The 26,963-nt window shown below is 51.5% G+C and overlaps 1 protein-coding gene across 4 annotated transcripts; it reads left to right on the top strand.

The window, feature by feature from the left end:
- Nucleotides 1-749: 749 nt before the first annotated feature.
- On the top strand, nt 750-26,963 carry Jup (junction plakoglobin). Of its 4 annotated transcripts, none has more exons than XM_090350854.1 (15): nt 750-895; nt 13,354-13,566; nt 15,291-15,550; nt 16,632-16,870; nt 17,589-17,790; nt 19,083-19,227; nt 19,316-19,419; nt 20,335-20,673; nt 22,063-22,218; nt 22,430-22,549; nt 23,497-23,647; nt 23,756-23,877; nt 25,008-25,047; nt 25,258-25,422; nt 26,182-26,963. In XM_090350854.1, exons 2-14 carry the CDS (start codon nt 13,359-13,361, stop codon nt 25,407-25,409), a joined length of 2,238 nt encoding a protein of 745 aa, XP_090206980.1. In that variant the 5' UTR covers nt 750-895; nt 13,354-13,358; the 3' UTR covers nt 25,410-25,422; nt 26,182-26,963. The 4 variants fall into 4 exon arrangements, with proteins under 4 accessions (XP_090206980.1, XP_090206977.1, XP_090206978.1 ...); XM_090350851.1 differs by having other exon boundaries at nt 13,351-13,566; XM_090350852.1 differs by lacking the exon at nt 750-895 and adding an exon at nt 1,464-1,490 and having other exon boundaries at nt 13,351-13,566.

Raw genomic sequence — 26,963 nt, 5'->3', positions numbered from 1 at the left:
TCTCTGCCTGTCTCTCTCTCTGCCTCTGTCTCTCTCTCTCTGCTCTCTGTCTCTCTCTGTTTCTCTCTGTCTCTGCCTCTGTCTCTCTCTGTCTCTGTCTCTCTGTCTCTGTCTCCCTCTCTCTCTCTTACACACACACACACACACACACACACACACACACACACACACACACACACACACACACACACACACACACACACCAACCCTGCACAAAGCTTATGAATGCTTTGCAAATATGTTATTACTACTTTGGGGCAAAGATGAATAAGCCCAAAGCTTTCCTCCTGACGCTGAGTTGGCTGGGCAGTGAAGGCGTCAGCCCTTTCCCACGGCGCCCCCTGACTCACCTGTTGGACAGGTAGGGGTTGGAGGAGAGGAATGAGCCTTACCTGCTCAGAGCCAGGGTGGGGCAAGACACACCTCAATCCTGCCATTGGTTCTTTCCTTCGTCTTACTGACAGTCCCTTGTCCAATCAAGAGGTAGTAACTTTCTCTCTGCCAATAGATGCAGAATGAGCGTGGGACCTCAAGTTGGGGTCCATCCCCCAGCGTCGACTGGCAATCCCTGGGGCCAATAGCGAGCTCATAAACAGAGGCGGTGGTGTTAGAGGACTGGAAGCGGGGCTCCGCCTCCTAATGAGACAGTCAGGAGACCCAGCCAATGAGCCGGCACCAGCGGGTGGGCGTCGCCCCAGGAGGCGGAGCTTAACGGGGGGACGAGAGGTGTGGCTTGGCTGTCAGGTCCCTTCGTCTTTTGTTCGGTTACTGAGTTGCTGCCTCGGCCAGAGTCCGGAGCAGCCGCCGCCCGTGCGCGCCGAGCTCAGTTCGCTGCCAGCGCTGGCTCTCCCCCGCGACCCGACCCCGACTCGGACAGGCTAGGCTCGACACGCAGGTGCGGACGATCGGGGAAGGGAAAGGCCGGCGGACCCGGGAGGCCGGTCCCAGCCGTCCCCGGGCAGGTGAAGGCGGGTGGCCCTGCGCGCCGTGCCGCACCGGCGACAGGGGGCGCGCTGGGGTCTGGGGCGCGGCGACCCCAGGGGCGCACGGTTCCCAGGGCGGGCGGAGCGCGCCCCGGGGTTCCGTGCGCCTCGGATCTGAGGAGGGTGGGGAGGGAGAGACGGGCGCAGGTGCCGGCCCCCCTCCCATGCCCTCGGGGAGCTCGCTGGACGCCGCGTCCCCGACTCTTGGCGACGACGACGGGAGCTGGCCGGACAGACTTTGACCGGCTCCGCCTGCGTCCCGGAGCTCACTCACTCTGCAGTCAGGAATTTACCGTTCGGGGAAACTTGATTGCCGCCGTTTCTCTACGGGGCCACCCTCACCCCACCCCAACGCGTCATCCCGCCTTTCCCTCCCCTCCCTTCTCCCCCAGGCCTGGGTGGGGCCCTATTGTCTGCGCCCAGCTTGCCCAATCCTGGGACGCGGGGGGCGGGGGGGGGTACCGTGCTCACATTTTCCCAGCCACACGGACCCCACCTGCTGAGCAGGTGAGCGCCTGCCCGCTCCCCGGAGGACCCGTGGTCGGGAGGACGGAGGCCCTGCCCTCCAGCTCCAGGAGCTTCGTGGGCGCAGAGCCTCCATCCGCTCCGGCGGGATAGGGTAATGGGGTCGGGGAGGAGGTTTGCCTTAGCGCCTCCCTGGTGATTGACTTTCGAGGCTTTGCTCTGGGATCTGACAGCGAAGAGCCGGGGTCTGCACATAGCTAGGGAGATGGGTCACCTCACCCAGTTCCCAGTAGCTGTGGCTTCTAGAGTGTTGATATGGGAACAGCAAAATCCCCTTTCTCTATCCTTTTATTATTAAACAAATCACCCAAGCAAACTTTTCCGTTGGAAGTGGCCAGCTTTCTCTGGGGGGGAAGGGGATATCCTGTCTCCTAGCCCTGAACTTTCTCCAGGTTTAGAGTCCTACTAGGAGGCAAACCCCTCTCCCCCAGCTAGCCCCAGGCTGGCTGACTGTGGGCCAGTGCCTGCACCCTGACCCAGTTCCCCCAGTCCCCAGCTTCATCCTGTTTGCTAGGCCCTTGGGGCCCAAAGTGGGGAGAGGGGATACTGGGGGAGGGGAAGTGGCTTCTTTCCTGCCTCTGGGGACCTCCACACCCGCAGATGAAGTTTTCTCTCTCTCCCAAACTCTGCCCTTTCCCCAGGAATGGAGGTGGGCCAAACCAAGGAGAGAGATGTATGTGAAAAAGATTGTCTCTCACCCAACCCCCATCCCCTACATTACTTAGCTGGCTGGTAGTTGAGGCAAGCTAGCTAGCGATCCACTTGCTTTTTTTTTTTTAATGATTTTTAAAATTTTATTTGTTTGTTTATTTTTATTGCAATACCCTTTCCTGAACATTTAGTGAGGCAAATGGGGCAGGAGGAAGGCTTTCTGGAGGACCATTTTTTCCCCGGGCCATACACTCCCAGGTGGAGCTACTTTGGTTTTCCCCTTGTTGTGAGCCTATCCCCTGGACTGAACTAAGGATTTTGACTGGGCTTGCTATATATATATGTATGTATATATTGAAGTGTGGTCTTCTGGTAGGGATTTGGAGCCCAGATTCCCTGGGACACAGAGCAGGAATGTTAAAACTGAGGCTCCCTCAATCTGGAGGATAGTGGAAGAGTGGGGGGGTGGGGAGGGTTGGTGGTGAGGGGATCAACACTGCTTGGAAACTCACTTGGGAAATCTCTGCTGCCTCATTTCTGATTATTGATAAGAGGGGTGGGATCAAGACCCCTCCTCCTCAGGTATCCCAAGTAGGGAATCAGGCTCAGCTGGGTGGTAGATGGAAAGTCCACATGTTCACCTCTAGGAGCATGGAGTTTAGGCTTCAACAGCCTATTTTTCCCCCCTGTGCCAAGATGGAGGAGGGGAAGGCAACACAATTACGTTGGCTAAATAATTCATTTAGCTAATCTGGTTTGTGACTCTGATGAAAAAATAATACTGAGGAAGTATGGCTAGGAGGTGCCTGGTGAAAACTGGCCTCTGACTGGAGGGAGGGGGAAGAGAAGGTAGGATCTGGTTAGTCATTTCTGGCCAGATCAAGCCCCAGCTTGGGTGACTGGCACCAGGCTCCACCCCATTCCCTCTGGAGCTGCTGTTTGGGCTGCTAGGGTTGAGCTTGGAGAATGTTGTGAGGAGGATCCAGAAGGCCAGGCTAGAGCTGGCAGCCTTTTCTGTTCTGGGGGAAGGGAGGGGAGTTCATGAAGTGGTGTACAAGAGAGGGTAGTCATTCTCCTCTAGGAGCTATATGAGGTGGCAGAATCGACTTGGGCTTTATCTGGAGAGATGGTCTAGTGAGCTAGTTCTGGCCTGCATTGAGTTCAGCTCAGTGTCGTATTACCCGGATAGCCTTAGTGCAGTCAATCCCCCAATGCATAGCCTTGGTCCCGTCAATCTCCCCACTAGAGGCCTCGGTAACCTCTATAGTAAAATAGGAATTATATAACCTACCTATGCACCACTTGTACAGTGGTAACTAAAATCGAGAGAGAGAAACTACAAATACTGTTCTCAATCTACCCCTAAAAGCAGGTACTATTAGTTCCATCTTACAGATGAAGGAGTTACATGACTTGTTCAAGTTTTCACTGTGAGCGAGTCCCAAGCAGAGCTTCAGCTGGCATGAGGGTCTTTCTACTGAGCTCCACCACCCAAATCCCCCAGGAAGTGGGCCCCTGGCTCTTTTTGAGCACCTCTGTTCAAGCAGGGAAGAGAGAATTCAGATGGGCCCTTCACGATTGGTGTGTGGGTGGTGAAGGTGGAGACAGGTTTGTCTGGTGGGAATGACTCACATCCTAGCCACCAGCACTCTGAAACCTCCTCAGTGGTTGGTGGAGGGGGAGCTCCCTAAGGCCAGGCCCTGGGGAGTTATTAGGGGAGGTGGGAGGGAAGAAGATCAGAGGTCAAAGCTGTGCTGCCCAGGCTTATGGCTGGGCAGAGTCTGCTTTCTGGGCTTATCCCAGGTTGGAAGTGGGAGTTGCCTGCATAGGGTATCTGCATAGGGCCATAGGACTATCTAAGATCAAGGGGGCACTGCTTTCTGGGGAGTGGAGAGAAAATTAGAGCCAGATTTAGGCTTGGGTGCCTGTCCAGTTGGATTGTGTCAGTGAGTGCCACCAGATTCTTTTGGAGGGTGCTGGCCAGAGGCTGGGAAACCTAGGGAATTATTGGAAGCTGCTGGTGATGGGTAGGGGTCTTGGGTGCTGTCAGAGTCTTAGATTTTAATGGGAGAAACTGATGTCACATTGTTCCCTCAGACTGGGTGGTGTTGGTATTTATGCTAGCTGGGCGCCTCTGGAGGTAGGGTCTGGGAATGGATTCTACGTATGTGCTGACACAGGTGGACAGAATACGGAGCCTCTCCCAGTGGGCTCACATCCCTGAGGACAGGAAGAGACCCCCTGCATACAGATGATTGATTCTAGAGTCAGCTAAGGGCCTAGACAGGAGAGAGAAGAAGAGAGAATGGCTGCAGGGCATCATAAGCGCTTTGAAGCATTCATCACCCTGAAGACTTTGGAGCAAGTGTGTCTGATGCTCTTTATGGAAGGAATGGAGGCTAGAACTTAATTCTGGAGTCAAGGAAGAAGTCCTGTCCTTTGAGAGGTGCACACGTGCGTGCGTGCATGTGTGTGTGTATGTGTGTGTGTGTTGGTTCTAGGGCTTGACCTTAGGGCCTACTCACTGTCCCTTAGCTTTTAGGTTCAAGGCTGACACTCTACCAGTGGTTAGTAATTGGAGATAAGAGTCTCATGGACTTTTCTGCCTGGGCTGGCTTTGAACTACCATCCTCAGAGCTCCGCCTCCTGAGGAGCTAAGATTGTGGATGTGAACCACCAGCACTGGGTAGAATAAAAGGGTCGATTTTCACTTGAGAAGAGAGGTAGAAGATCATGGCTTCTCAGACTTGGCAGTGTCGGAAAGAGGGGGCCCTGAGGCATGTAAGAGTCCCTGTGTCTTTTTTTTTTTTTTTTTTTTTTTTTGGTTGTGGAGCTTGAACGCTGAGCCTACGCACTGTCCCTGAGCTCTTCAGCTCAAGGTTACCACCCTACCTACCCCTGGAGCCACAGTACCACTTCCAGTTTCCTGGTGGTTAATTGGAGATAAGAGTCTCATGGGGACTTTAGTGCCCAGGCTAGCTTTGAACTGAGATCCTCAGAGAGTAGCTAGGATTACAAGTGTGAGCCAATGCGCCTGGCTCTTTTTTTTTTTGAGAAGAATCTCACAAGATTGTGAGAGAGACAGACATGTGAGCGGGCTGGCCCAGTCCTGTGGAGACTGAAACAGGTCACCCGGGTTGTTTCCTGCTGGTGACATCCTGAGGTTCCTCTCCTGGAATGTAGTTGAATCTGGCAGAGGACTGGAAACATGGACCAACCCATTTTCCAGAATCTTCCTGGGTCAGATCTGAGTTGAAAGTGCTTAGCCTTTGGGGACTTTAGGAAAGGGATCTCAGCTTTCTCCATCTTTCCTCATGGTGGAGACAGATTTTTGTCTCTGAGACAGCAGGGAGAGAGTAGAATTGGGGTGGAGGCTGAGCAGTCACCCAATTATCTCCTTAGGAAATAATTCCCTCTTTCCTTAATAGAAAATGTCCTGTCTGGTCATTGTGAAAAAAACTTGGAGAAGTTTAGATAAATTGGAGAGAGAAGCAAAAAAAAAAAATCATCTTTAACCCCTTTGTGATGTGACAACCATTATTTCTTCTCTTTCCTTCCTTCTGGTCCTGCTCACTTTCTTTCTTTCTTTCTTTCTTTCTTTCTTTCTTTCTTTCTTTCTTTCTTTCTTTCTTTTTTTCTTCCTTCCTTCCTTCCTTTCTTTTCTTTCTTTCTTTCTTTTTTTCTTCCTTCCTTCCTTCCTTCCTTCCTTCCTTTCTTTTCTTTCTATCTTTCTCTTCTCTCTTCCTTTTGCCAGTCATGGAGCTTAAACACAGGGCCTAGGCACTGTCTCTGAGCTTCTTTTGCTCAAGGCTAGCACTCTATCACTTGAGCCACAATGCCACTTCTGGCTTTTTTTTTGTATATATGGTACTGAGGAATCGAACCCAGTGCTAGGCAAGCACTCTATCACTAAGCCACATTCCCAGGCCATGGTCCTGCTCTTTTGCCAGCTTTCCTCTGGACAATCATATGCCAGTGAGTTGTTTGTTTTTCGCAGTGCTGGGAATGGAACTCAAGGCCTCCAGCATGCTTCTAGCCCCCACGATTTATTTATGCCAGTACTAGGGCTTGAACCCAGGGCTTCATACTCTTCGTTTTTTTTCTCTTGGGGCTGTCAGTTGTACCACTTGAGCTATAGCATCACTTCCAGGTTTTTTTGGAGATTAATTGTAGGTAAGAGTCTCACAGACTTTCATGCCTGGGTTGGATTTGAACCTGGATCTCAGCCTCCTGAGTATTACAGGTGTGAATCATGGGTGCCTGATTTCAGCTACTGTTATTGGAGATCAGGCTGCTCCCGCTGGAGGCTAGAGGCTGTGTGTGTATGTAGGTTCTTGAGTATTAAGTTCCAACGCAGAGTCAGCTGATGGCTGTTGCTTCCCATGTGGGGTGTTTTTCCATTCCCAGGAGTTCTGGTTTGGGCTCATCTGCCGCAGGAGGGCCAGCTGAGAGGCAGCTCCAGCTGGAGTCCTTTCCAGGGGAGCCCTGAGGATCCCAAGGTCTTGTGCCTTGAACCCAGCATTTCCTTCTTCCTCCAAATCCCCTTCATTTTCCCACCCTGCTTTGTTTGCTTTGGGAGGCAGCCCAGAAAGGAGAACAAATAGCAGCTGGGTCACTGGCCTGAGCGCCCCTTTCCAGTCCCCAGCTCATCCTCAGCAGTAGCCCGGGCTCTCCTCCAGACCAGAAGTGAGGGTGTTCCTCCGGAAGCTTCCCTGTCTTCTCCTGTCTCCCACCAGTTTGGCCAGCCTGCCCAGGCGTGGCTCCCTCGCCAGCCTCTCCCCTCTGGGCCTTGATCACATCTCACTATGGTGGGTGAGAAGTGTGTGTGTGTGGAGGTCTTTATTCCGGAGCCACCAGCCTGAAGGGAGAGACCCTCTGGGGAAGCCCCATGACTAGGCTGTCAGAGAAACAGCCGGGTGTGTGTCTTTCTGGGTTTGTGCTACAGTCTGTTGGTATGTGCTGGCCACAGCTCAGCTAGGGCTGGTGACCCTGCAGATCTGGCCTTTGCCAATGGGCTGCTATGCAGGTGGGGGGGAGGGTGTGCCCTGACCTTCTGGGTCCACTGCCTCTGTCTATAGGACAAACGTGTGTGAGACAGAGGGGGGCAAAGCCTCCCCCGCCTGCCCAGGACTGGACATAATTCTTTCCTGTCCTGCTCCACCCACCTTCTCCAGGACTCCTGCCTAACGCTGGGAGGAAGCTGGCCTCCTACCTCTTAACTCAGGGGATGCAAAGACGGCAGGCAGGCTGCCAGCCACATCACCAGGTGCATCCCTGGAGACTCTGGGTCTCCAATCTGAGAATGCTGGGGAGTGCGGGGTGGGGGGGGCAGTTTCCTGTCTGCAGTTGGCTTCCAGTCATGATCCTGTTCACTTCCTACAAGCTTGGCACTCTCCCACTGTACAGATGAGGAAAATGAAGCTAAAGCACACAGCCAGTGAGGGTGCTGCTGGATAGAGCTCCCCCCACCCACTTCAAAATGCTCTGCCCACTGCTCCTTCCCGTTACTGTCTGAGCCTGTGGCTCTGAGTCTGGACATGGTGCTAGCCTCTGGCCTGAGGCACACCTGGGGTGGGGGAGTCCCAGTCCTGTTCTGTGGGTACAGTATCCAAATGCATCATTTCTGATGCATTCAGCACAGCCTCTAACAGCCATGCTGTCTTACTGACACTTGGCAGACTTGCTGTACCTATTACTGATTGTCCTTCCTGTTACTAACTGTCCCCCTTATTGCTGACTGTCCCCTGTACTGGTTAGCATGCGAAGCTGATTTTGCTTTGGTGGGGTTGTTTATTGTTCAAGTACTGGGGCTTGAACTCAGGGCCTGGGCATTGTCCCTTCGGGCCCCATCTCCTTCCCCTGCCCCAAGGCTGGTACTCTACCACTTGAGCTACAACTCCATCCACTTTCTGGTTAATTGGAGACTAAAGACTCTCATGGATTTCCCTGCCTGGACTGGCTTCAAATGATTATCCTCAGATCTCAGCCTCCTGAGTAGCTGGTGCCCTGCTTCGTGGGGTTATTTTCAAAGTCAGGGTTGAGCCGTACTCTACAGGATAGCTTTGTGTTGAAGTTCCTGATGCCAGCATTCCAGGGGGTTGTGCAGTGGGGGGGGGGGATCAGGAATGAAGGGCAGGGGTCTATCTACAGCAGCCTCACTACCCACAGACTCTTTCTTAGCAGTCACGATCGGGCAGAGGAAGGGCTCATCACACACCCTGTCTGGCCCTCTATCTTCTGTTTCCTGTCCTTGGACTGTCTCCCCTAAACCCAATCAGCTCTGCACAGGCTTCTTCCTCCCCTCCTGCCAACAATAGAGTGTGTTATTAAACAAAAGTTCCCCATTCAACTCAGTGCTGTCTGCCCTGCTTCCACTCTGGCTCTGTCCAGGGACATTGTGGAAGGTCTGGCTCCAGGTCCAGGGTGGAGAGCAATGACACCAAACTGGGTGTGGCCCCCTCCGCCCTGGGAACAGCCAAACCTGTACTTCGGACTCTCGTAAGAGCATTTCCCAGGTTCTCCTGACTACTAGGAAGAAAGGTGGGGCTGGTTGTCAATCCTACCCGAGGTGCAACTTCTGGTTTTCCTGTTACCACCAGCATAGCTGTCCCCGAGATTGCTTCCTCTCCCCCCCCTCCCCCCCCCCCCCCCCCCCCCCGCTCCACATTGGGCTTGAGCCCAGGGCCTGGGCACTGTCCCTGAGCCTTTTCTTTCAAGGCTAGCACTCTATCACCACTTAGTTGGAGATTAGATTCTCATAGACTTTCCTGCCTAGTCTGGCTTTAAGCCTGATCCTTAGATCAAGTAGCTAGGATTACAGGTGTGAGCCACCAGTGCCTGGCTCCCCACCCAGCCCCCACCCCCGCCCCTGGCCTAGGGGGTGGGGAGAAGAGTTCTAATGTCTATCTCCTCTCTGAACTGCTTCCCAACTCTGACTTCACGCTGCCTTCTCTGTCATTGAGTCTTAAATCCCTTATTCCTAAAATCCTTTGAAATCACCAGAGGAGGCCCAGAGAGGGAAAGAAATTGCCCAAAGATCTGCCAGAGATAACTGACATGTAGCCTGGTCGTCATGGTCATCGTTCTCCTCCTCCTCCTCCTCCTCTTCCTCCTCCTCCTCCTCCTCCTCCTCCTCCTCCTCCTCCTCGTCCTCGTCCTCGTCCTCCTTCTTTTGCTAGTCCTGGGGTTTGAACACAAGGGCTGGGCACTGTCCCCAAGCTTCTTTTGCTTAAGTCTAGTGCACTGCCACTTGAGCCAGAGTGCCACTTCTGGCTTTTTCTTGAGTAATTCGTTGGAGGTAAGAGTCTCACAGACTTTCTTTCCCAGGCTAGTTTCAAACCACCACCCTCAGATCTCAGGCTTCTGAGAAGCTAGGATTACAAGCACAGTGCCTGGCCAGTCTGATGTTCTTTATATGTGGACACCTCAGCCATGTCAGACCCTTTTCCCTTGCTAAGGGGAAGCAGATCTCTCTCTCTCTCTCTCTCTCTCTCTCTCTCTCTCTCTCTCTCTCTCTCTCTCTCTCTCTCTCTCTCTCTCTCTCTCTACTTTTGTTCTGAGATGTCCACTTCTGTACCACTTGCGCCATGCCCCCAGCTCCCCAGTATTGACTGGTTCCTGGGGTGGGGTAAACCTGGCTTTGAGCAGAGCTCTACCATTTCCTTAATGGGGAAGCTCAGTTTCCCTCTTTAGGAATGGAGGATAAGAACAATACTTGCCTAGCCAGCTCAAGGCTCCTACTTCACACCCCAGTACTTTTCAGCCCCACCCGCACCCCACCAAAAAGGTGGGTGCCAGTAGCTCATGCCTGTAATCCTAAATACTCAGGAGGTTGAAATCTGAGGATCCATATTCAAAGCCAGGCTGGGCAGGAAAGTCTGTGAGACTTTTTATTAAGACCCAGTCCTAGAGCTTGAACTCTAGGCCTGAACACTGCCTTTGAGCTTTTGTGCTCAAGGCTAGTGCTCTATCACTTGAGCCACAGCTTTACTTCTGGCTTTTTGTGATTAGTTGAAGACAAGAGTCTCACAGACTTTTTTTTTTGCCTGGGCTGGCTTCAAACTGCCATCTTTAGATCTTACCCTCCTGAGTAGTTAGGATTACAAGTATGAGCCATCAACGCCCAGCTTCTGTGAGACACGTATCTACAATTAACCATCAAAAAGCTGTGGCTCCAGTGGTAGAATGCCAGCCTTGAGCAAAAACCCAAACCAAAACCCCTAAAGGATAGTACCCGGGCCCTGAATTCAAGCTCCAGTACTGGCTAAAGAGAGAAAAGAAAAAGGACAGAGAAATTGAGAATAATTATGTCAATTTTGCCTGCCAAGGTTGAGATTCATGGATTATTAAAGGTAACTGGACGCCTACCTCCTGATATCCTTTGACCTCTGCCTGGCCTGGGCAACTGTCCAGCCGTCAGTTTCCCTTGGCTCTAGGCCCGGGGCAGCTGGGGTGGTGTGGAGCTTGGGAGGAAATTCTTGTCATTCGGCCACTGCTCATCATGGCAGTCCCTTCTAACAAGGCTGGTCCCTGGGGCGTGGGGTGAGCCCTTTGTCATCCAGCATGGCTCTGGGGGTGGGGAGCTGTCTTTATGAAGGAGACATGTTTTCTGCTCAGGCTGGGGTGTTTGTATTGACCAGAGCTGGAAATGTCCATCCAGCTCATCCAGAGCCCAGCTGGCCAAGGCATAGTGGTATGTGTGTGTGTGTGTGTGTGTGTGTGTGTGTGTGAGAGAGAGAGAGAGAGAGAGAGAGGGGGGGGGGGCCCTTTTTTACCTCCTTCTCAAGTGCTTGGGGGTCCTGTCCATCCCCAACCTTAGGCTCTAGCAGCTTCTGTGGCTCTGGATCCTTCCACAGTCCCCAGTTTTCTCTTAAGTCCTACCCTTGGGGCACAGAGGTCAGGCTGAGGGGGAGAGGGGAGCAGGAGGAATACCTAGCGGGCTTTTCCTGAGTCTGCCTTCTCCAGGCCCCCTGGTTTTCTGCTGTTGGGCCTTCTCTGCTGCCAGGACTGGAAGGTATGGGGAAGTGGGGGTGGGGGCACCTCATGAAATCGCCACACTTGGTAAATCCTGGGGAGCAGCTGTGCACATGTTGTGGCACTGCTCCCGAAGCCTGGTGTCCTAGGCCTGCTTCTGTTTATCAGCCCGAAACTCTGAGTCACTCTTGGTGGCGGGAGGAGAGGAAAGAAGACGGCTGAGAGCTAGTCCAGCTCCTGCCTCTGCCTGTTTCAGGTGTGTTTACAGCAAGGGAGGGACTGTGTGCAGCCTTAAAAGGTATTGGGACCTGAAAAATTGTCGGTTATGCTGGTGGTTGTTGTTGTTTTGCTAGTCCTGGAGCTTGAACTCAGAGCTAGAGCACGGCCCTTGGACTTTCTCAAAGCTAGAACTCTACCACTTGAGCCACAGCACTACTTCCTTTTTTTTTTTCTTCTATGATTGTGGCACTGACAAAATGAATCGAGTGCATGCTAGGCAAGCACTCTACCACTCGGCCAAACTTCCGGCCCTGGTTGTTTTGAAACGAGGCCTCTATGCGATCCAAGCTAGAGTCAAACTTTCAATCAAGCCTCAGCTTCCTGAGTAGCTGAGATTACAGGTGTGTACCACCATATAGAGCTTGCTTCATAGATCTTGAGGGTGGCGCTGGGGCTGTTGTCACTCATCTGTCACTGGTCTCTTTGTTCCTGGGTGGGGCCTTATGGTTTCTCCATTATTTCAGGACAAGTGATTTGAGGTACCCAGTGTCTTTCCCCTTTCTGGGTGGAGGAGTCTGGGCTCTGCTCTGAGCCCATCCCACTGGGATGTGGAAGGGATACTGACCTCACCATCATGCATGCCTGTGCCTGTTTCTGGCTCTTTTTTTTTTGCCGGTCCTGGGGCTTGAACTCAGGCATGGGCACTGTCTTTGCACACTTTTTGCTCAAGGCTAGCACTCTGCCACTTGAGCCACAGAGCCACTTCTGGCTTTTTCTGTGTATATGGTTCCGGCCAATTGAACCGAGGGCTTTGTGCATGCTAGGTGAGCAAGCTTGACCCTGTTTCTGGCTCTTCTTGCCTCAGTTCCACATTTATAAATGGAGGGACAAAGTTTGTGCTTTGGAAGCCCACTTGTGAGGATGACACAGTGTGTGTGTGTGTGTGTGTGTGTGTGAACTCTAAGCCTTGTTCTCTCTTGCTTGACCTTTTCTGCTCAAGGCTCTACTCTCTACTTCTGATTTTCTGCTGGTTACTTAGAAATAAGAGTCCCACAGACTTTTCTGCCTAGGCTGGCTCTGAACCACAATCCTCAGACCTCAGCCTCCTGAGTAGCTAGGGTCACAAATGTGAATCCTGGTTTAGGGTGAGAATTTGTGAGAATTACTGCATGCCATATGCCTTTCAGCTTGCCTTCCTAATCTGCAATAATAGTGACATCCCTAGAGGCCTGTCCCACTCCATACTCGTAGCCTGTGTTGCCCAGAAGGGGTGAGCCGATGTGGACTCCCAACATTGAATACCTACTATGTGCCCCTACCATGCTGCATTCCTGGCCAATACAGTCTTCACAACCACACACGAGGGACCCAAAATTCCAGAAAGGATGCTAAAGCACAACAGAGGTGAACTAGCCTGGGACTAAGCCACTGAGATTTCAACCGAGGCCACTGAGCATGCCTGGGAGGCTTGGAGGAGCTGGGGAGCTGGGAGAAAGAGAAACCTAGGCCTTGATCCTGCCCAGCCTCGGGAAAGTGAGATCCAGGAATTTGGAAGCAGCCCTGGGGCACCCAGAGAAACCTGTCTGACCGCTTCCTGTGTCCCACCCAGTCTCCCAGCCAATGGTTGCCTCACTGCCTAGCCTCCTCCACAGCCTTTCCCAGGGAGCCCCAGTCAGGTGAGGGTAGGTCTGTGAGGCCCCAAAAGCTGCGTGAGGTCCCTGAGGGCTTTCTCTTGCCCTGGAAGTATTGAGTCTAAGCCCCAGGTGAGGCCTGGCCCTTGGCTGCCCCACATTCTGCGCTGGAAGTCAGTTACAAGCTGAGCGTTCTGAGACATCCTGCCACTGTAGCCCTCCCGCTTCTAGGCTGTCCCTTCCTGAGCCTCCTCTTGCCCCCACCCAAGGCCCTTGGGAGAGGCTGGAGCTGAACCTGAGCTACCAACAGGGCCCCATGTTGGGATATCCCTCTGCCAACTAATTCCCTGCCTGTTTGTGCCCCCCAGCAGTCACCATGGAGGTGATGAACCTGATCGAACAGCCCATCAAGGTGACGGAGTGGCAGCAGACGTACACCTACGACTCTGGCATCCACTCAGGCGCCAACACCTGCGTGCCCTCAGTCAGCAGCAAGGGCGTCATGGAGGAGGATGAGGCCTGTGGGCGGCAGTACACCCTCAAGAAGACAACCACCTATACCCAGGGGGCTCCCCAAAACCAAGGTCAGGACCCCTTGGGTTCTAATGGGGGAGAAAACTCAACTGGGTCCTGGAGGGGCTGAAACAAAGGAAGGAGTTTGAGGACAGAAGCAGTTTCCGTTCTTAGGGACCCATGTAGTGGAAGGGAGAAGGTACAGTTCATACCTAAGAGACACTGGCCCAGTCTGAGGAGGCATGTTGACTTCAGGGAGCCCCGTCTGGGAGGAACACAGGAGAGGAGTCTTACAGGGAGACATGCTTCTTGCCGCCTGTCCTCCAGAGACTCTAGGAAAACATCTCTTTTGCTTGCAGAGCCTCCTGTCTGGTGGGAGAGACAGGGAGCAGCAGTTTGATGGAAGGGGTGCAGTGCCCCAGCTTAGACTGGGCTGGCACATGCCAACAGAAAGGCTAAGAGCAGGGCGTGGAGTGGTTGAGTCAGTTCTGGGCTTCGTTTTATGGGGAGGGGCACCTGGGTCCCAGGACTGTCATCGCATTCGCCTCCGGGGCCCTGGGCATTCCTGCTGCCTGAGCTTTGGGATGTGGGGAACACACAGGGCGGACTATGGCTGGTTAGGGTTCTACAGAACTCTGTCTCGGTGCCCTGGGTCTCCTCCCTGGCTCTAGGCAGAAACTTCTTGTCTTGTTAGGGCTGGGCACCATCCTGGGAGCTAAACTCTAGCATCTGGATGGGAAAGCCAGGTAGCTGTCTCCTTCCTGGCTAATTAGAGGGTAACCCTTCTGGCTGCCTCTCGCTGGTGGCATCGGAACAGGACATTGGAAGTTCTATATGTGAGGCTACCAGGCTGACCCAGGGGGACAGAATCTAGAGTCTTTACTGAGGACACAGCTACTACTTTCTGAAACTCATGATCCTGACTCTGATCTGACCTGCCGTGTGAGCCAGGGAAGCTCGGTAGGACTCTATCTACCTGTCTGTGCAGTGGGAGGGCTGTTACTTTCGAGGGTGGTGAGGGTATAATTAGAGTAATGAGATTTCAGGATTGCTAATCCCACCTCCTCCCTGATAGTTAACAGAAGAGAAGAAGACTCTGAGCTCCTGAGTTCATCTCTTGGCCCTATGACCTCTTCTTTCCTATCTGTAAAATGGATATAATAATATACTTGCCTTGTGGGGTTGTAGTAAGATTAAATGAGAAAAGAAAAGCACCTAATTCATTGCTAGGCATAAGTACTCTAACATCATTTATTTTTTTATTTAGGCAGAACTAGAGTTTGAACTCAGGGTCTTGGGCTTTCCGGGTTGGCTTTCTACCATCACTTGAGCTTTTGCTCTGCTTTTTTTTTTTTTTTGCTAGTGATTTTGAAGATAGGGTCTTGTGAACTTTTCTGTCTGGGCTGGCTTTGAACCATGATCTTCTAGATCTCAGCCTCTTGAGATCCTATGGGGTTACAGGCATGAGTCACATGCACCTGGCCAGCTATTCTTATTAATAATAATTATTACTGACATTCTTGCAGTGATAGATGTGGGGCACCCATGTCCTTTTCAGATCATATTTTACTGTCATAAGATGTTCCTTGTGCTGACAGAACAGGTAGGCTCCATTTTATGACAGTGGAGACTAAGATCTTACGGCCGTCCCCTTCCGAGGTCCCTGGGTATATGCAGAATTGGGGTCTGGGCTTTGATCCAGGCATGAGGTAGCCCCTAGACCTGTCTACACAACCTGTCCTGCTCCCTAGGGTAAACCTGCATCCTCCTTCACTCCTGTCTTATTGGCCCCCAGCTGACCTGGAATATCAGATGTCCACAACGGCCAGAGCCAAGCGGGTGCGGGAGGCCATGTGCCCCGGTGTGACAAACGAGGACAGCTCACTGCTACTGGCCACCCAGATTGACGGACAGGCCACCAACCTGCAGCGATTGGCCGAGCCATCCCAGCTGCTCAAGTCAGCCATTGTGCATCTTATCAACTACCAAGATGATGCCGAGCTGGCCACCCGGGCCCTGCCTGAGCTCACCAAACTGCTCAATGATGAGGACCCGGTGAGCTAGGCCTGCTGGCCTGGGGGGCCGGGCAGGGAGGAGCATGACCGTCAGAGCATGAGGTGTCTGACTTGGCTTGCCTGGGCTTTGTGTGTATGTGTGTGTGTGTGTGTGTGTGTGTGTGTGTATGTGTGTGTGTGTGTGTACTGGGGCTTGTACTCAGGGCTTGGCTTGTGCTTGGCTTTTTGTGTGTGTGTGTGTGTGTGTGTGTGTGTGTGTGCCCATCGTGGGACCTGAGCTCTGGGCCTGGGTGCTGTCTCTGAGCACTTCAGCTCAAGATTCCTGCCCTACCACTTGGCCTAGGTGTTGTCCCTGGGCTCTTCAGCTTAGGGTACAAGAGTAGCCTAGAGCCACAGCGCCACTTCTGGTTTTCTGGAGATTAATTGGAGATAAGAGTCTCATGGACTGAGAGTGCCCAGGCTGGCTTTGAACTGCCATCCTAAGATACTTGGCTTTTTTTTTTTGCTCAAGGCTGGTGCTCTACTACTTGAGCATTCCTCCACTTCTGTTTTGTTTGTTTTTTTTTTTTTTTTTCTGATTAACTGGGGAAGTGGAGCTTTGGTGCAAAGTGTAGAATGCTAGCCTTGAACAAAGACAAAGACAAAAACAAAAACATCTCAGAGACAGTGCTCAGGCTCTGAGTTCAAGCCCCATGACAAACCAAACCAATCCAAAACAGTTGCTGGATGCTGGTGGCTCATATCTATAATTCTAGCTACAAAGGGGATTGAGATCTGAGGATCACAGTTCAAAGCCAGCTTGGGCAGAAAAGACCCTGTGAGACTCTTCTCTCAAATTAATCACTCAAAAACTGGAAGTAAAATTGTTGCTGAAAGTGGTAGGTAGACTGCTAACCAGGAGCAAAAGAGCTCAGAGACAGCACCCAAAAAGCAGTCTTATGGACTCTGCCTGAGCTAGCTTTGAACTAAGATCCTTCCCTATCAGTTTCTTGAGTAGCCAGGTTGAGAGGTGTGAGCCACCATTCCCCACTTCTGTCTTGGCTTTGTAGAAGGATATTCTCTCTCCTCCTCCTGTCAGTAGCAGCCGGCCTCATCCATCTGCTCACCTCCCTATCCTCCAGGTGGTAGTGACCAAGGCAGCCATGATTGTGAACCAGTTATCAAAGAAGGAGGCGTCACGGCGGGCGCTGATGGGCTCTCCGCAGCTGGTGGCGGCCGTGGTACGTACCATGCAGAACACCAGTGACCTGGACACGGCTCGCTGCACCACCAGCATCCTACACAACCTCTCCCACCACCGTGAGGGCCTGCTCGCCATCTTCAAGTCTGGAGGCATCCCTGCCCTTGTCCGCATGCTCAGGTACTCACTCCCTCTCACATTCTTCCTGGGCTTCCGTATTAACACACATGCCCCGAACTGGCTGCGAAGCCATGCCATCCTGCTGCTTCTCAGCTGCTCACAACCTAGCTAGAGAAACAGCAGGTAAAACAGCCACCTAAACTATCAGGGTGTGTACTGGAGGCTGTGGCTGCAGAGCCTAGAGGTCAAATGGCTCTAATGAGTGGCAGGGGGTTGATGGATGGGGGAGGGGGGTTGTTGATGGATGAGTGGAGTTGGGCTTAGGTAGATGGAGGAAAAAGCATTCTAGGCAGAGAGAAAAGCTGATGGGAGGTCTCTTGTGACCTTTGTCTATTCTGACTTTATATGAAAGATGACACTTCTCCCAGCTCTTTCTCTACACTAGGCTGGGTTCCCTAAGGCTGAGATGTTGACTTCCTTCAGCCCCCCCTTCCTTCACCCGCCCCCATCACAACTCTGGCTGGGGCCCTAGCACTTGGTCTTCTGCAGGGTGAGAATAGTCAAGGGACTAACGATGTGCTTAGCCCCAGGTGGGAACTCAGAAGTGGAAGAGAAGAGGCTGGGTGCTCTGTGCAGAGCGGTGCCGGGCTCAAGGGACAGTGAGGGTTTTAAGCGGAGGAGTATTCTCCTGGGGAGGGGTAGGGTATAAGGCAGGCTTCCTGGGGACAGTCAGTCTGGGCCTGGGGACCTACTCATGCAGCTCCTGTCCACCCTGTAGCTCCCCTGTGGAATCCGTCCTGTTCTACGCCATCACCACACTGCACAACCTGCTGCTCTACCAGGAGGGTGCCAAGATGGCAGTGCGCCTGGCGGATGGGCTGCAGAAGATGGTGCCCCTGCTCAACAAGAACAACCCTAAGTTCTTGGCCATCACTACTGACTGTCTGCAGCTCCTGGCTTATGGCAACCAGGAAAGCAAGGTTTGTCTTCCCCTCCCCAAGGTCTGAGGTTGCCGCTCAGTCTGCTATTTACACATGCTGTCCTATTTCTGAATTATTCAGAATTCTTTCTTTGAAGATAAGGAAAAGAAAAAAAAATATCTATTATCTTTTTTGATTTTGCCAGTATCAGATCTTGAAATTAGACTCTTCATTCTCTTGCTCACATCTGGTACTCTACTACTTGAACCATGCCTCCAGTATGTCTTTTTTTCAGGTCAACTCAGGCTTTTTTTTTTTTTTTTTTGTGGGTCATGGGGCTTGAACTCTGGGCCTGGGCATTGTCTCTGAACTCTTCAGCTCAAGGCTACCGCCTTACCCCTTGAGCCCCAGCCCCATTTCCCATTTACTAGTGATTAATTAGAGGTAAGAGTCTCATGTTCTTTAGTGCCTGGGCTGGCTTTGAACCACGATCCTCAGATCTTAGCCTCCCGAGTAGCTAGGATTACAGGCATATAATACCTTTCTCTTTTATTTTGCTATACTGTCCTCAAAACCACCCTTCTAGTGGTGGACAGCATCTCATTAATGTTTTCTTCAGAAAACTGTATTTGGATTACTGTCAGTTTTTTCCCTTTATAAATGCTGTCAGAAACATCTTTGCACAAGCAATGTTCCCCAAAGTATAGCAGTGGGATTCAAGTATTTCTTAGAGGCAGTCTTATTATATAGCTCAGGCTGGTTTTTAACTCATGAGCCTTTTTCCTCTGCTTCCTGAAAGCTGGGATTATGCACTATCATGCCTAAAAAGGGCTAAAGGTTTTTAAACATTCAAATAACTTTACTAAAGGATCACATAAATGCCATCAGTAGCAATGACTATAAATACACTTTTGCCACATCCTTGCCCATAGAAGGTATTATCTTCCCCTCCCCGCTCCCCCCCCCCCAAAAAAAATTCTGGCTGATTTGCTAGTTACAAAAGCTTTTCTAGTTTGGCACTGGTAGTTCATGCCTGTTATCCTAGCTACTCAGAAAGCTGATCACAGTTCTAAACCAACCGAGGCAGAAAAATCTGGGATGCTCCGTCTCCAAAATAACCAGGAAGAAAAAAAAAAGCAAAAACAAACTGGGCTAAGGTGCAGCTCAAGTGGTAGAGCAGTAGCTGAGCACATACAGGGCACTGAGTTCAAATCATGGGGCTGACAAAAAAAAAACTAATAAAAAGAAAAGCTTATTCAGGTTTAGTGGAAGTTCAGGAAAGACAACTCCATCGCAACACGTTCCCTTCCAGATTCCCTGTCTGTTGCACACTCATTCTCCTCTTCCCACAGCTCATCATCCTCGCCAATGGAGGACCGCAGGCGCTTGTGCAGATCATGCGGAACTACAGCTATGAGAAGCTGCTCTGGACCACCAGCCGAGTGCTCAAGGTGCTGTCTGTGTGTCCCAGCAACAAGCCTGCCATCGTGGAGGCTGGTGAGTGTGGATCGGGGCCCCACCCAGCCTCCTCGTGCAGCCAGCTGTGCTCCTTTGTGGCTGACCAAAGCCCCATCTCCTAACCCAGGTGGGATGCAGGCCCTGGGCAAGCATCTGACAAGCAACAGCCCCCGCCTTGTGCAGAACTGCCTCTGGACCCTTCGTAACCTCTCAGATGTGGCCACCAAGCAGGTGAGGGAAAGGGCTGCCTTGTGATCAGCTTTGTTCAGACTGCAGACTGGGGGAGGACTGGGGCTTCTAAATCCTCCTCCTTTGGAAGTGAGGGTGGGTGGGGAGGGGGAGAAAGATCCTTTCTAGCTGGAGGCACTAGCCCTATTAGGAATTCTGGAGGGGAAGAGAAAAATGGCATTTTTTTTTTTTTTTTTTGCCAGTCCTGGGCTTGAGCTCAGGGCCTGAGCACTGTTCTTGGGCTTTTCTCAAGGCTATCCCTCTGCCACTTGAGCCACAGCACCATTTCCAGCCTTTTTCTATGTATGTACCGAGGAATTGAACCTGGGTCTTCGTGCATGCTAGGCAGGCACTCTACCACTAGGCCAAATTCCCAGCCCCGAAAAATGGTATTTTTAAGTGACAGTTTTTGACCTGGATCCTGGGGCATTTTGCTTGGGTCCTGTGAACATGACCAGACTGAAGGTGGAAATGAAGAAACTGAGGTTCCAAAAGTAAAGGAGTGAGCTGGGGACAGTGGCTACTGAGGAGGCTGAGATCTGAGGATTTCAGTTCAAAGTCAGCCCACGCGATAAAGACTGACACTCTTATCCAGTTACGTACTAGAAAACTGGAAGTGTCTCTGTGGCTCATGGGGGTAGGGTGGTAGCTTTGAGCTGAAGAGCTTAGAAGTACCTGAACACAGAGGTAGCCCATCCATGTGTCTCAGCGTGCCAGTCCCTGAATCTCCTGCCCTCACCTGTTCTAAGGATTACCATTATCCTCACCCAGTGTACAAGCAGGCCATAGGAATGAATGATGCCAGATACATACAGGCAGGCCTGAGCCATTTAGCCATTCTCTCCCCTTGAACTGGCTCATCAGGGCATGTGGACCTGGCATCTCCCTCATACTCCACACCCCTCTCCTGTCCCCTAGGAGGGTCTAGAGAGTGTGCTCAAGATCCTCGTGAATCAGCTGAGTGTGGACGATGTCAATGTCCTCACCTGTGCTACCGGAACGCTCTCCAACCTGACCTGTAACAACAGCAAGAACAAGACACTGGTGACCCAGAACAGTGGGGTGGAGGCACTCATCCATGCCATCCTGCGTGCTGGCGACAAGGATGACATCACTGAGCCCGCTGTCTGTGCTCTCCGCCACCTTACCAGCCGCCACCCTGAGGCTGAGATGGCCCAGAACTCTGTGCGCCTCAACTATGGCATCCCAGCCATTGTCAAGCTACTCAACCAGCCCAACCAGTGGCCACTTGTCAAGGTACCAGCTGTCCCATTGCCAGTGGATGGGGGTTACAGAAGGGGGAAGCATTCCGCCAGAGTTGGTACTGATCCCAAATGTGGATCTGGCAAAGGTGTGTCTCTGTAGGACATTGTGTCTACTCCAGAGACCCAGATTCTTTTTTTTTTTTTTTTTTTTTTGGCAGTCCTGGGCTTGAGCTCAGGGCTTAAGCGCTGTCTTTGGGCTTTCTCAGGGGTAGAGCTCTACCACTTGAACCTAGCACCACTTCCAGCTTTTTTCTATGTATGTGGCACCAAGGAATCAAACCTGGGTCTTTGTGCATGCTAGGCAAGCACTCTACCACTAGGTCAAACTCCCGGCTCAAGAGATCCAGATTCGTGTGTGTGTGTGTGTGTGTGTGTGTGTGTGTGTGTGTGTGTGTGTGCCTGTGAGTGTGTGTGTGTGCATACAAGCTTACTGATCCTGAGGCTTGAACTCAGGCCTTGGATACTGTACCTAAGATCTTCTGCTCAAAGCTAGTGCTCTGCTACTTTGAGCCACAGCTTCACTTCTGATCTGAGAATTGTGGTTCAAAGCTAGCTCAGACAGGAAGTCCATGAGAGTCTTATCTCCAATTAACTACCAAAAAGCCTAAAGTGGATCTGTGGCTCAAGTGGTAGAGTTCTAGTCTTGAACAAAAGCTCAGTACCCGGACCATGAGTTCAAGCCCCAGGTCCAGCACAGCAGCAACAACAAAAAACCAACACTAACAAGAAAACAAATGAGAAACTATAGTGAGAAAAAAAAAAGAGAGAGATAGAGAGAGAAGGAAATCAGTATGTAACTCCCTTGTTGCTAATTGGTTTGAGATGGGGAGCAGTGTTCGCATCCTGACCCAGCAGGTAAGTGGCAAGTGATAAATAACACAAATGTAATTCACCCTCTGTTTTCATCCCTGCCCCCATTTTGAGCTTCAAATGGGATTATAAATTGCCTTGCTAGACTCTGAGGGGCTCCGGGAGGACAGAGTGGTTCCTGTGAGTCAAATTCCCAAGGGCGGGGACCTCACCTGCAGCAGTCCTGGGGGTTAGTTACAGTACAAGTGTCCCCAAGCAGGAGGTGTTGGGGTCTACCATAGTGAAGACTTAATCATATTTGGAGAACTCCCAGGAAAGCCAGCAAGACAGCCAGCAAGACTGGTATTGGTCGGTGGGTTAACAGAGATGGGGGAGGAGGACAAAGGGAGTTCTTAGAATGTTCTAGAATGAGATATTTCAGCGGGGGCTTTTCATGTTAGACATGAAGGACCCATAGATCCTATGGAGGAAGGACCATGGGCTGAGGGTAGTTTCATCCTCTGGAGCCTATGGGGACAGAGATAACGGAGGAAGTAGGAAAACCCTGATCACTATTGCCTTTTCTCTCCAGGCAACCATTGGCCTGATCCGGAATCTGGCTCTGTGCCCAGCCAACCATGCCCCACTGCAGGAGGCTGCTGTTATTCCCCGCCTTGTCCAGCTGCTGGTCAAGGCCCACCAGGATGCCCAGCGCCATGTGGCTGCAGGCACTCAGCAGCCTTACACAGTGAGTGTGGCTCCTATGACAGCTCTCTTCCCCGGGGATTATATGTTGTGTGTGTGTGTGTGTGTGTGTGTGCATGGTGTGTGTGTAAAGGAGAAGGTGAGTTGCAGGTAATACCAGCTCTAAGGATCAGTAAAGTTTGTTGTGGTGGGTGCGGGCTTGTGGCCTTGTTCAAGGGCCTTCTGACCTGTGTCTCCTGTCTCTTCTTATGTAGGATGGTGTGAGGATGGAGGAGATTGTAGAAGGTTGTACTGGAGCCCTGCATATTCTTGCCCGGGATCCCATGAACCGCATGGAGATCTTCCGGCTCAACACCATCCCCCTGTTTGTGCAGGTAAGTCCTGAGCAGAACTTCCTCTAGCTACCACCCAAAGGGCAAGACCAGAAGCTGTGTGAGGAGTGGGTTAGAGTGGCTTTCCTAGCTCAGAAACAAGGGAGATCACAAGTGCAAACAATGAATGAAGGTGAGTGCTGGCAGCTCATGCCTGTAATCCTACCTACTCAGGAGGCTGAGATCTGAGGATTGTGGCTCGAAGCCAGCTCAGTCAGAAAAGTCTCAATAAACTACGCAGAAAAAAAAGCCAAAAGTAGTGCTGTGACTCAAGTGGTAGAGTGCTAGCCTTGAGCAAAAACAGCTAAGAGACAGTGCCCAGGCCTTGAGTTCAAGAACCAGAACTATCAAAAATAAAACAAAACAAGGAAACAATAATCTTGAGATGCAATCACATAGACATTAAAACCATCACTGTGTCCAAAACAACCTAAAAAGCATCAAATGTTAAATGGTAAACTTGGGAAGTATACAGGTAGCCAACAGTTAGGAGTTCAAAATCTCATTAATATTAGGTTCCAGTAGTGAGATGTGGGTGGAAGCAACAAGTGAGTCTGAGGTGGCTCATAAACAAAACAGTGCTCAGTCCCAGGAGTTTAAAGAAATTAAACTTAACCATCTTCCCTTCACCCAGCAAGTGTCCATTATTCTTTTGTCAATTTGGCCAAGGAAGATGATTGAAGCTTTAAGTGGAACTAGCAGTGTATTACTCTGGGAAGAACATTCTGAAAGTGACCTTTATGATCTGTCTGTCTTGTCTGGGTGGGCCTTTATAGTTGGTCAGATTTTTTTTTTTTTTTTGAGCCTTTAGACTTCCCTGGCTTCTCACATTTCCTGTTATTATTAGATGGGTTAGACTTAGGAAAGGGGTGCCAGGGGTTGTGGTGTCCTGCCCTGCCTGCCTCACCCCTCTGGGCTCCCTGCTGAGTCCCATCCTGTGTGTCTCCCAGCTTCTGTACTCATCAGTGGAGAACATCCAGCGTGTAGCTGCTGGGGTGCTGTGTGAGCTGGCCCAGGACAAGGAGGCTGCTGATGCCATTGATGCTGAGGGGGCCTCGGCCCCTCTCATGGAGCTGCTGCACTCTCGCAATGAGGGCACTGGTGAGGAGCTGTGCTGGGGACCAGCGCGAGAGGGAATGAGGCTGGGCTTTTCCCCCAGCCATGGGGGATGCAGTGTCTTACTTAACGGTGACCTTCCCTCTCCATCAGCTACCTATGCTGCCGCTGTCCTGTTCCGCATCTCGGAGGACAAGAACCCAGATTACCGGAAGCGTGTGTCTGTGGAACTCACCAACTCCCTCTTCAAGCATGACCCAGCTGCTTGGGAGGCTGTGAGTATCTAGGTTGAATGGCATTGTTTAGATATAGATTTGCCATTGCCAATACATATAGGCTTGAACTCTAGGATTTTGCACTTTGATTTTCTTTCCATTCAAGGCCCTCCACGTAAGGTGTGTGTGTGTGTGTGTGTGTGTGTGTGTTGATTAGTTGGAGAAAAGTGTCTCACAGACTTTTTTTTTTTTTTTTTTTTTTGCCAGTCCTGGGCTTGAGCTCAGGGTCTGAGCACTGTCCTTGGGTTTTCTCAAGGCTAGAGCTCTACCACTTGAGCCTCAGCACCACTCCGGCTTTTTTCTATGTATGTGGTACCGAGGAATCGAACCCGGGTCTTCATGCATGCTAGGCAAGCACTTTAACCACTAGGCCAAACTCCCGGCCCAGACTTTTCTACTGGCTTCAAGCCTGGAACCTCAAATCTCAGCCTCTTGAACAGCTAAAATTAGAGGCATGAGTCACTGGTGTCTGCCACATTTTTACTTGATGATTAGATTATTGTGACATAGAAGTGGCATGCATTCGCCAGTATTGGAATTTGAACTCAAGGCCTGGACTGTTCCTTGACTGGCACTCTACCAGTTAAGCTACATCTCCACTTCTGGTTCTATTTTGGTCTCATAGACGTTCCTGCCTGAGATGGCTCTGAACAGTGATTCTCAGATCTCAATTTCCTGAGTAGCTAGGATTACAGGTGTGAGCTACCAGTGCCTGGCTTCTGGCGTGTGTGTGTGTGTGTGTGTGTGTGTGTGTGTGTGTGTGTGAGAGAGAGAGAGAGAGAGAGAGAGATGAGGCTTGAAGCCCTGCCCCTGAGCTCTTCAGTTAGAGCCACTGCACCACTTCCGATTTTCTGGTGGTTAATTGGAGAAAAGAATCTCATGGACTTTTGTGCCCAGGCTGGCATTGAACTGCAGTCCTCAGATCTCAGCCTCCTGAGCAGCTAGGATTACAGGCATGAGCCACTAGCACGCAGCTCTAGCTCGTATGTTAAGGTGATTTACTACCAACTTCTGCTCAGGCTGATCTGAAGTCATGATACTCCCATCTCTGGTGGAGCTGGGATTATAGGCATGAACTGCCATGCTTGGCTGTCCATTGTGAATTTTCAAACCTCTCTTTCCTCTCCCAGGCTCAGAGCATGATCCCTATCAATGAACCCTATGGAGATGGTAAGTGCACAGTACTCAGGGGCCCTGGAGTGGGAGTAAGGGGGAGATATAAGTAGGGTGGCAGCTACAGTATATTTGCCCTTATGCCCACCTAGATAGATGTCCTGATCTGGGAGTTTGGGGAGGGGATTGGACCCTTAGGGATCCCTTAGGCAGGGATAGAAGAGGTGGCTGGGGGACACTTGGATGAGTTCTGATTCTCATCCCCAGACATGGATGCCACCTACCGTCCCATGTACTCGAGCGATGTGCCCCTCGACCCATTGGACATGCACTTGGACATGGATGGCGACTACCCTATGGACACCTACAGCGATGGCCTCAGGCCTCCCTACCCCACCGCAGACCACATGCTGGCCTAGATGCTCGGCCCCAGTACGGCACTTCCCTGCCCCCAGCCTTCCTTCCCTACAGTGGGAGAATGCCTGCTTCTCATAGTGCGAGCTTTCTCCTGCTGGGGGCCCTTTTGTGAGGGGAAAGAAGTGGGGGAGGAGGCCTTCATTGCTGATCTTCCTCAAAGTCACTGCATTCTCACTTTTATCCTGTAGCTTTGCACAGAACACAAGTCCTGCTCCTTCTGCCTCTGTCCATTTTTTTTCTCTCTCTCTTTCTTCCTTTCTTTCTTTTTGGTAGTGATAAAGATTGAACTCAAGGCCTTGTGCTTGCTAGGCAGGCATTCTGTCACTTGAGTCACACCTCTGATCCCTTTCGGCCTTAGTTATTTTTGATGTCAGCTCTCAAGCACAGCCTAGGCTTTGCTCTTCCTAATTATGCTTTCCAGTATCCCTGGAGGTGCCTAGCACATACCACTGCACCCTGACATTGTACATCCCCTGTAGCTGTGGTAATAGGTGTATGCCAACCATGCCTACCAGCTATTGCTTGAGATTGGGGGGGGGGGTCCCTCACAAACTTTTATGTCTGAAATGGCCTTGAACTGTGATCCTCCAATGTCTACTTCCCACATAGAGAGGGTCACAGGCATGAGCCACCATCTTCAGCTCCTGGCTCCTTTTTAGGGAAGGACACCAACTCTTTTGGGGTGGTATGTGGGTGCCATGCGAAGAGTCGGAGCTTCTAGAGGTTGCTGGTCTGCGGGGCCCCTGACCTCTGTGTCTGTTCTCTCTCACACAGGTGTAGTTCCTCACCTGAGAGGCTCTCACACAGGCGATGGGAAAAGACAGAAAAGTGCCTGAGCCGGGGAAACCAGGCTGCAACTTGATGCCGAGGCCTGTGCCTCCAGGGTTCCTCTGCAGGGTTTCTTGGGATGGTCTTCTGCCCCTGCTTTTCTGTCCTGGACCATGGGTCCAGGTCTCAACACCCCCTTGCTGCTCCCATGGCCCTAGCCACTGATGCTTTACACGCAGCTGCCCACTTGTGCCTCCCTGCCCACCTCCAGGCTATCTCCAGCTCCCCCCACTCCCACTCTGTTCCTTCTCCAGGCCTGCTATTTCTCACTAAACTCCATCAACCAACTGCCCTTGAGCCCCTTCTGGTTGCCAGGGTGCAGATTCGAGGATCAAAGTCCTAATATCCAAAGTTTTCCTGGAGAAGTTCAGGAGCCTTTTCCTGGAAGGGACAGGATGGAGGGCGAGTACCTGCAATCCAGGATGTTCAGGCAGGGGTCTGGGGGAGCATGGGGAGCAGCTCCCACCCACCTTTGCCCCCGCTGTCTCGGCTGCCCCACAGAAGTGCTTTTGCTGACCTCTCTGGTGTGCGGTGAGGGGCTTTCTCTTCCCCTTCCTAGTTCAGACCCCTGCACACTGCCCTTTGCACATGGAAATGGGGAGGGTGTGGAGGGGACCCAGTGGAGTTTTATTATTATCGCTTTATGTTTTGGGGTGGTTTTATTGTTTTTGTTTTTGTATAGACCAAAGCAAAGAAATAAAAATAACACACACATCTAACAGAAACCA

The sequence above is a fragment of the Megascapheus bottae genome, chromosome 17 (assembly GCF_031878675.1).
Source record: "Megascapheus bottae isolate mThoBot1 chromosome 17, mThoBot2.hap1, whole genome shotgun sequence".
Lineage (NCBI taxonomy): Eukaryota > Metazoa > Chordata > Mammalia > Rodentia > Geomyidae > Megascapheus > Megascapheus bottae.
The sequence above is the reverse complement of the archived record's forward strand: the minus strand, read 5'-3'. Positions and strand labels throughout refer to the sequence as shown.